General features: G+C 33.7%; 1 protein-coding gene across 10 annotated transcripts in view; it reads left to right on the plus strand.

The window, feature by feature from the left end:
• Ythdc1 (YTH N6-methyladenosine RNA binding protein C1) overlaps positions 1-8,665 on the plus strand; it is a 90,849-nt gene extending 82,184 nt beyond the window's left edge. For 6 of the 10 annotated variants that reach the window (XM_076938729.1, XM_076938730.1, XM_076938732.1 and 3 more), the window contains 7 exons: positions 194-360; positions 2,786-2,868; positions 3,893-3,929; positions 4,002-4,065; positions 4,162-4,224; positions 5,672-5,806; positions 7,677-8,665. In XM_076938729.1, coding sequence (XP_076794844.1) covers positions 194-360; positions 2,786-2,868; positions 3,893-3,929; positions 4,002-4,065; positions 4,162-4,224; positions 5,672-5,806; positions 7,677-7,901 — 774 coding nt within the window. In that variant the 3' untranslated portion in view covers positions 7,902-8,665. The remainder of the gene's footprint in view (positions 1-193; positions 361-2,785; positions 2,869-3,892; positions 3,930-4,001; positions 4,066-4,161; positions 4,225-5,671; positions 5,807-7,676) is intronic. The other 4 variants (XM_076938733.1, XM_076938734.1, XM_034508491.2 and 1 more) reach the window with 1 other exon arrangement.
• Positions 8,666-8,893: the final 228 nt, after the last annotated feature.

Below are 8,893 nucleotides of genomic sequence, written 5' to 3' on the forward strand. Positions count from 1 at the left end.
CTTTGTAGGTTCTATTCTTCAAATACATGAAGCACGTTGCAATGGTTTTTGTAAACCTGTAAGTTTATTAGAATCTTGTTTATTTTAACCCCTTGGGAAGAAGTCTTTGAAGTCAGTGTTTTGTTTTTTACATAAGGAAACTGTAAGTATTTTGATTCTATTTTGTCTATTAATTGTTATTTTAATATTCCAGGAAATTGAACTTGAATGTGGAACCCAGCTTTGTCTTCTCTTTCCCCCTGATGAAAGTATTGACTTGTATCAGCTCATTCATAAAATGCGTCACAAGAGAAGAATGCATTCTCAGCCTCGATCAAGAGGACGTCCATCCCGTCGAGAACCAGTCCGGGATGTGGGAAGGTTAGAAACGTTCTTTGGACTGATAATAGGCACATGTATCGGGATAACATGATGGAGGAATGTGATTCGTCAAAAGTTTGTCCTGCGGTAAAGAAGAAAGAGAAAATCCTCAAATCAAGCTGCATGGACTAGTTTGTGGCTTCATTGAGGATTTCACATGGTCACCTTGGTCTCAGTCATTTTTTTCAAGAGGAAAATGGGGATCTTTCCTAATGCAGAAAAAATTATTTACTAACAAGTGATGACCAGTTTAGACTAGATAGTACTCTGATAATACAGCAAGTGAAACGAGGTAGGCGTTTTGTTGCTAAGAACAGGCTAGAAAGGAGGAAGAGGAGGAAGTCTTTATTTGCAAAAATTGTTAATATTTTATAAAGCCTTTTCTTTCAGGTATGTCTCTGGATAAGCCTTATCACATATGGGACTTTTATAAAGGATCACTAATTTTTTTTGAGAAGATGACGCCTCACTTAGAGGATAAAATGTTTTTAAGTTATTTCATATTCAAGAGGAGCATTATTGGGACTGTTTCCAATTTTGTCACCGTGATGTGTTAACCCCATTGCCACATATTCTGTAACATGTGCCCAGTGAATTCACACATCCTGCTGAGCTTCTGAAAACAATAGGTTCTTTCCAAAGGGGATCAAGTGGCCCTGGGAGACCCGGCAACAAACCAAAACGAAGGGCTGTTGCTGTGTCTGTTTACAACTTTTCCAGATGCTGGCAGTACCTGTGGACTTTAAAGTGTTTTTTAGAGGATCGCCATGGTTATTGATCACTACCTTATGAACTAAACAGCATTTTCCAGAAAAAGGGGGTTTAACTTGTTACAGAATTGGAGAGAAGTCTTTGAAAAGAACTGATTTAAGCCCTTCACCCAACACCTTCCCCTGTATAGATTTGCATACAGCTAAATCTAAAATATTCTGCTAAAGACTATTGGATGTGTGGTTGATGGGAATGAAACCTTTGGTTAAGTTTCCCTTTGCTGGAAACAACCGGTGGTAGGTACAGATAATCCAACAGGAGTCCCATTTCTTTGAGCTTAAAAAGGACTTTGTCAAGTAGGTAGGAGGAAACCTGGCAGAGCCCCTTACTTTTGGCCTAAAAGGACTGATCACCAAGATGTCTTTTCAAGTTTAAGCTAAGAGGTTTCCAGTGCAATACAGTAAATACAAGTGAAGTTTTTCCTCAGTTTTGCAATGGACTGCAAACTATACTTATAACACCACTACACCTTCTCTCAAGCCTGCCAGGGCCTCCATTTATGTATGTGGCTTACAGTCAGTAGTTGGACTACTATATGAACTGTTACTATCATGTTTTATACCGGTCGTAAATGCACTCCCCAAACTACAAGAAAGCGGTATGTTTATTTTATAAACCAGCTTTTAATTTTCTTAGTATTATTTATTGTAGATGCAACTGTTTTTATTCTGTTGGGGTGGGTGGTACTTGGTTTGTTGGATTTAACTGCAGTTTGAGTGGTTTGGTGCAAAAGTTAATGAGAGCATTCAGTATTTAGAGAGATAGCTGAAAAGTTATGATGCTGAGTTATTATATACTATATATTTGAAACTCAAAAGGATTATGTTTAATCCCTAAATGTTTTGGAACTTTTGTTTTTGTTTAGCTCTTATGCTAAGTAAAGTGTGTTTTATGCTGTATTGTTATACTAGTTATCAAGGTTTATGAAAGACAATGAAGATCAGCCCTCAGCAGATTAACAGCACCTTCTTAAGTTAGTTTTATGAACTCTGTTAAAACTTACTACATAATAATTTATGAGAGCCATTTTAAAAGGCACTGTCTCTGGAAAAATTACTTTTTAATTACTAATGTTATTAAAGAAAGTAATGTAACTAAGATGCTAGTTTTTCAAGTAACATTTTCAAAACTTTCCTGTTACGTAGCTTTATTAAATTTAAAACTTTCTGTATAGTATTAAAACTATAGTTTTGTGTAAAGCAGAGGCATCATTTAAGGCTTCTTAACTTTGTTTAGATTGAATCTAAACTTACAATATTTATATAAATTTCAAACCTCCTGAGTATTGCATAATTGCTGGTATGGTTTTCCTTCTGTTGTTACCTGAATGGTGACATTTGGGAAACTTTGACTTGTTAAAGAACTGCTCATATATGTTTAGACTACTAAAATGTGTTTTACAGGTTTGAATTAGATAATTATTGAGGTTGTCTTATAGTGTGAGATTATAGAGAGATTGACTCCAGCATTATGTGAAAGGTTTGCCTTTGAGGAATTAAAATTTAAGAACTCTTTAAGTTGTTAAAAAATTAATGGCAATTTCTTTTAGGAGGCCATGGGCTATTCTTTGTACTCATCTCTGTCAAACTCTTGCTTTGCTGTTTGTTTTACCAGCTGTTTTTGGTTTAATTTCTAATGTGTCTAATTTGTGTAGGCGTCGACCAGAAGATTATGATATTCATAACAGCAGAAAGAAACCAAGGATTGACTATCCCCCTGAGTTTCACCAGAGACCAGGTTAATATTTTATAATCCTGAAGATTATTTGACTTAAAATTATTAAAACAACAAGAACTTCCAGTAGGTTTAAAAGTAAAGAACGTTTATGGCTTGAGACTACTTTCCCTTAGAAAATCATTACTAGTTCTAATTAGTAGTTCTTCCATACAATGTTTAGCTTGTTCAGTCCATTTCATTGAGTCAAAATTACCTGAAATTGCTGTCTTTGCAAAAATGAAAATTGATGTGTACATGTGTAAGGTGTAGGAAAACAACTTTGTTTTGCTTTCTGTTCCTTATGATTCATAGTGGTTCCTGTCGTATGAAGCATTAATTGGAAATCAAAGCAAATTAGGCCTTTAAAAAAATAAACTTGTTATTTTAAAAGTGATTGTAAAGGTAAACACTTGGCTTGTTATCCAAGTGTAAAGTTTTCAGTTAGTGTGTTGTTCATTGGGATTAAAGAAGGAGTTTGTTTAAATTACAGTCACTGACACACCTGTAAAACTCTAGACTTTGGTTCTGATTAGCATTATAACTAGTGTGTTGTAACAAAATGGTTTTACAGAAGCACTTTTCTTTTTCCAAGGGAGACAGTTATGTTCCATTTAGACAAGTACTTTACCCAGTAACAGAGCCAGTCAGACATTTTTATATATTAGTTTGCTGGATCCTTTCTAAAGGAAGCTGGGGTGGAGTAGATACTTGTTTTGCTACTTGATTCTTGGAGTATACATATATTCATTTTTGCAGCTTTTGCATATTTCTGTCCTTTTGAGTCTTCATGGTTTAAAACTTAGCTGTAAGTTCTCAAGGTAAAACATTGTTTAAAGGCCATTCTGCTGCAGTGTCCTCAAGCAAGTTAGTTCTCTGCCCTTAACACAGAGGATACATGTGAAAATCTCTGTAGTAGTTGAGTGGTAACATCCTTTAATGTATATTTTTCATGGGAAGAGTTGAAACAAGGGTAAGGAAGGTGTAATTATAATGCCCTAGTAGAAACATAAAGTTTGATTTACTAAAATGCTTGATGTTTGAACAGGGTATTTAAAGGATCCCCGATACCAGGAAGTTGACAGGTAAGTTGGGTTCACTCTTGCTTAGCTTTGAATTACATTCTTGGAACTAGTTTATGAATTACCTGAATTTAGTTTCACAAATCTTATTCCCAACAGACGATTTTCAGGAGTTCGCCGAGATGTGTTTTTAAATGGGGTAAGCATTAAATTTTACATATTTAAAGATAGGGTCTAATTTTTTTTTAAATTCCTCCGATTTTAATATTGTTGACAATGTCATCTTTTATTTTAGTCCTACAATGATTATGTGAGGGAATTTCATAACATGGGACCACCACCACCTTGGCAAGGAATGGTTTGTATTGCTCTATTTTTTTACATCTCTGTTTTGTATTTCTCTAACTTCCATTTTTCAGTGTCTAATATTTTAAATATTTCCTCAGAATGTGATACCTGTCCACTAAGAGACTTAAAAGTAATTGGATAAAACAAAAGAATATAGTTTATATGGATAAGTGTAAAGCATGCCATGGTAAAAGTGTAAGCTCCTCCCTGGATGTTTAGACTTATACTCCCATCTTTCTCAAACACTTTGAACAAGTTCTGTCATAATCTGTTTATTTTGTTCATAAAATTTACAGACCATTCATTTATTCTTTGGCTAATCTTACAGATACTGAGTAGTTTGTGCAATGAAGGATGCTTGTCTTGCATATATGTTGATAATGAACAGTTATCTTCGTATCATAGTTTAGCTTTCAGTAAAATGATGTCAATTTAGTAGGATTGTGCAGAAGATGATTTCACTAAATTAATATGAAGTTTCTAATTGTACTTGATGTGATGTTTAGAATTAAATCTTGATTTAATCTGTTTTCAAGGATATTTGATAATCTAGTTTATTTTGAGAGTATATTTTGAGATAATACCTGGAAACATAGTTTCTAAGAGGTAAAACTTTGTGATTGAAGTACATCTGCATGTCTTATTTTCTCATTTTATTTTTAAATGTTGTTAGATGACCTTTTACATTTCTTTGGGTTAGTATCAGGAGTAGTTTTACAATATCTTATACATATAAATTAATTTTGAAAATCTTGTAATCTGAAATACTAAGGTGAACTTGACACTAAAATAAGCTATCATGTACCCTTTATTAATTTTATAATAATACCTTAAAATTACATTTAATTATTGGTGTTTCTGTGGGCATATCCATGCCATACACCGTTGTATGGGCCCTTGAGATGTAACATCATGCCTGGCAGCAGGTGCTTTTAGTCTGTTGAGCCATCTTACCAGCCCCTATATTGACGTTTTACAGTTACATTAGCTCTTAGGCTTTATTTTGGCTCGAGATTTATGAGTAACTGATTACAGAGCCCAGAGTACTGCAATTGTATTCCAGCTGTGTGCACACTTCTATTATGACCCTTTCTGTAGTATAATGGTAGGCTAGTTGCTTAATCCCTTGGATCTCTTTTCTGTAATTTAGGATTAATACAAATTTGCTATATTATTCCACATAAGTATAAAGTGCTTAAAAATGTGCTTTGGTTTTAATAAGTACCATGTGTTTTTTATTTATGTTAGAATTTAAATAATAGAAGTAACAAGGTAGAAATATATTAGAGTGTGTCTATTCATATTTTGATTTTAACAAAAGCTATTTTGGGAAGTCTTAATGATTTCAATTTATAAGAATCATGATGGTGAAACTGTTTGGGATTGATGTGATATAGAATGGATTTGTTGACAAGAATATTTGGTAGATTTTTATGTAGATGATCTTTCTTTTTTAGCCTCCTTACCCGGGAATAGAACAGCCTCCACACCATCCTTACTACCAGCACCATGCCCCACCTCCTCAAGCCCATCCCCCTTACTCAGGACACCATCCGGTACCACATGAAGCAAGATACAGAGATAAACGAGTAGTAAGTGCACAAGAAGGCAGAGGTGTGAGGGAACTACTTAGAATTTCTGTAGGTAATTTACATACGGGCACATACTAGATTTTGATGATGAACCATTTTTATTCTTTACTACAGACTAAATATTAATTCTCCACTTGTTTTTATTATAAGTAGCCATTTATGTTTTTTTGGATTATATAAACTTGTAATTCAAATTTCTTAAGTTAAACTATTGTGTGTGTGTGTGTATACGTGTATATATATGCGTATACACATACATATAATGTATAGGTATTATAGAATGTACAAGATATTATGCTCAGATCTTAGTTATTAGCTATGTAATTCGAAATTGCTGTGATAATTTTTTTCCAAGTGTCTTTAATTTTCTAAGATGGTAAATTTTAAGGTAACTTATAAATCATGTAATTTTTACCAGGTTTAAATTATTTAAAACTAGTAACCAAGCGACTAGCTTAATCTGCCCTTGAGAAGGCTCTAATGACACTATGGCATCAACACCAAAATATTAAGAAATACAGAATAACAATTCTCTTTTAGTAATTGATTCTGATTGTCCATAGTGACAACTGTTTGTGGCCACTTCAAAGTAGAATGGATGAGTGTTTGGGCTTTCATAAATGTAGGGCTGTTTGATTATTAAGACAAATTTTCTGCTAAAATTTTTTATGAAAATGGTACTTGATTGGATGGTGTGTCCATACACATTTAAGTTAGGTAACTTTGGTAGTTTAATGTTAAAGATGAAGAATATACATATTACAAAGAGTTGGTCAGAACAGTAATTTCATATCCTAAATTTGAGAATTTTTATGGCTTATTATTTAATTCAAAAAAATATTAAAATAAATTCTTTAACATTCTGTAAACCAATCTAATGATTCTATTGCTATAGTAAAAAGTGATTTTCTGTCAGTGTATGGCTTACATAAGGTATAATCTTAAGTATATTGAGACATCTTATATAAATTTGTTTATAAGTGCTACTGATGCATTTATCAAAGGAAACAAAACTGGTAACAGTATTTGAGACAGGAAGTCAATCCAAGAATACTATAGTTAACTTTCTCTTGCAAACAAGTTCTATTTTATGGGCCTTCATTGGCTTAATTAAAACATTCAATCCATGTTTATAATATATTTATATTTTACTGGAAATGAACGATAGTGGGGAATTGTGTTCTGAACCTTGCTTTTTATACATTTAAGCTGACTTTTGAACATACACCACACCAGAAAAGATGACCTAAAAGGTAGAACAGGCGTGCTTAAACATGGCCTCTACTTTGACTTGCATCTCTTTTATGCTGTACCCTACCCTGCTTTATCCCCCATGTTCTTCAGATTGCATTGTTGCTTTATGTGGGATAGATTCCCAGTCTTTCTGAAATAAAATTTCTTAAGAGTTCACATGTACATTTTATTGTAGTTCATCATATTCCTGAAATCTTTTTATTGAATTTTTAAAATTATTATTAACAATAATAATTTGTAAAAAATGTTTGAGCTTAAGATTTCCTAGTTTCACAGTTTGCTGTTTATTTTGTAGAATTGAAGTTCCTGAAAGGGTATGCTGCATAAAGGATGATATTTAGTGTAATTGCTTGCTAGTATGTGGGTTGTAGGAGTGGACTGAGTGAAGAGTTGATGGTTATGACTGAGCTGTTTATATCTTACTAAAGAATCAGATGGAAAAGTCTTCAAGTTGAATAGGAAATTAAAGAAATAGATGTGCATTCCAGTTAGTGCTGATAGTATGTATCACCATTAAGTTCCAGGAATTCTTGGTTGCATTTTCTGATTTCTTTACCAGACAACTGTAAAGGTTTATAAGTTTTGCTTTGCTGATCCATTTTCTCCTCTTTCCTAGCATGACTATGATATGAGGGTTGATGATTTCCTTCGCCGCACACAAGCTGTTGTCAGTGGTCGGAGAAGTAGACCCCGAGAAAGAGATCGGGAGCGAGAGCGAGACCGCCCTAGAGATAACAGAAGAGATAGAGAACGAGACAGAGGACGTGATCGAGAAAGAGAGAGAGAAAGAATATGTGATCGGGACAGAGACCGAGGGGAGAGAGGTCGTTATCGAAGATAATGTGCTTTTGGAAGCACTGACTGAAGATAAAAAAAAATTGTATTTTTTTTTTGTGTGTGTTTACAAGTAGTAAATTTATTTTCAGCTGTCTACTTAAAGCTCATTGTGTAGAAGGATTTATTATCACCTTTGTTCCAAGCATGCAGTAGAATAAGAACTGGAAAACTCAGATCCGCCAAAAAATGCACAGTTGACAGTTGAGTTGACACTTTTGTTGGGGCAGAATGGAGCAGTCCAAGAATGTAGATACTGATTCAGTCTCCATAAATGTTGTTTTTACAGTATATTCATCCTAGAGTTATTTTGTTTGTTTTCCTTCTTTTGGACCTTGGTCAGTAACTGCCATAGTATTTTGCTTTGTGTTTCTGTTAGGTAGCTGCACACGACACGGTTCAGTAAAATAATGCTGCTGTCAAGTACGCAAATGCTGAAGTATGATGGTCTGATGTATGGCAGTGTTGTAGCAGCCGCTTGGGTTTTCCTCTTCCCTCCTTTTTTTAAACCTGTAAAGTCACTTTTTTTTTTTTTTAAGTCTTCAATGATGAGAGCAATATTAAGAAGACATTGCTATCTAATTTTTAATCTTTTTAAAATAAAAAGTTGCTATGTTCAGTAGCATGGTTGATGCTGTTGTTTAGCCTCCCTTCTAAACTGTACATTGGCTTGGAATGTTCACGGTTTTGCGTGTGCGGCAGCAGAAGATAACCCCACATTCTACATTGCTACTGTTTTGTATGAAATAAATTGGTAAAGATTGACACTAACTTGCTGTATTTCCTTGTCTGATTGTATAAGCATGGAAGTATATTCTCTTGTATATAAAATCTCATGGAGTGGCATTATGTTGATAATTTAGTTTGTATTTATACATCTGATATTTTTGGATCCATATTTTAGGGGTTTTTTGTTTTCATTTTCTGTGGTTCATTTTTTATACAGTTTTTTCTTTAATTTTTTTTTCATATTTCTGTCAATCCTATGTAACAATTCTC

This window comes from Arvicanthis niloticus, chromosome 7, assembly GCF_011762505.2.
Source record: "Arvicanthis niloticus isolate mArvNil1 chromosome 7, mArvNil1.pat.X, whole genome shotgun sequence".
Taxonomy (NCBI): Eukaryota; Metazoa; Chordata; class Mammalia; order Rodentia; family Muridae; genus Arvicanthis; species Arvicanthis niloticus.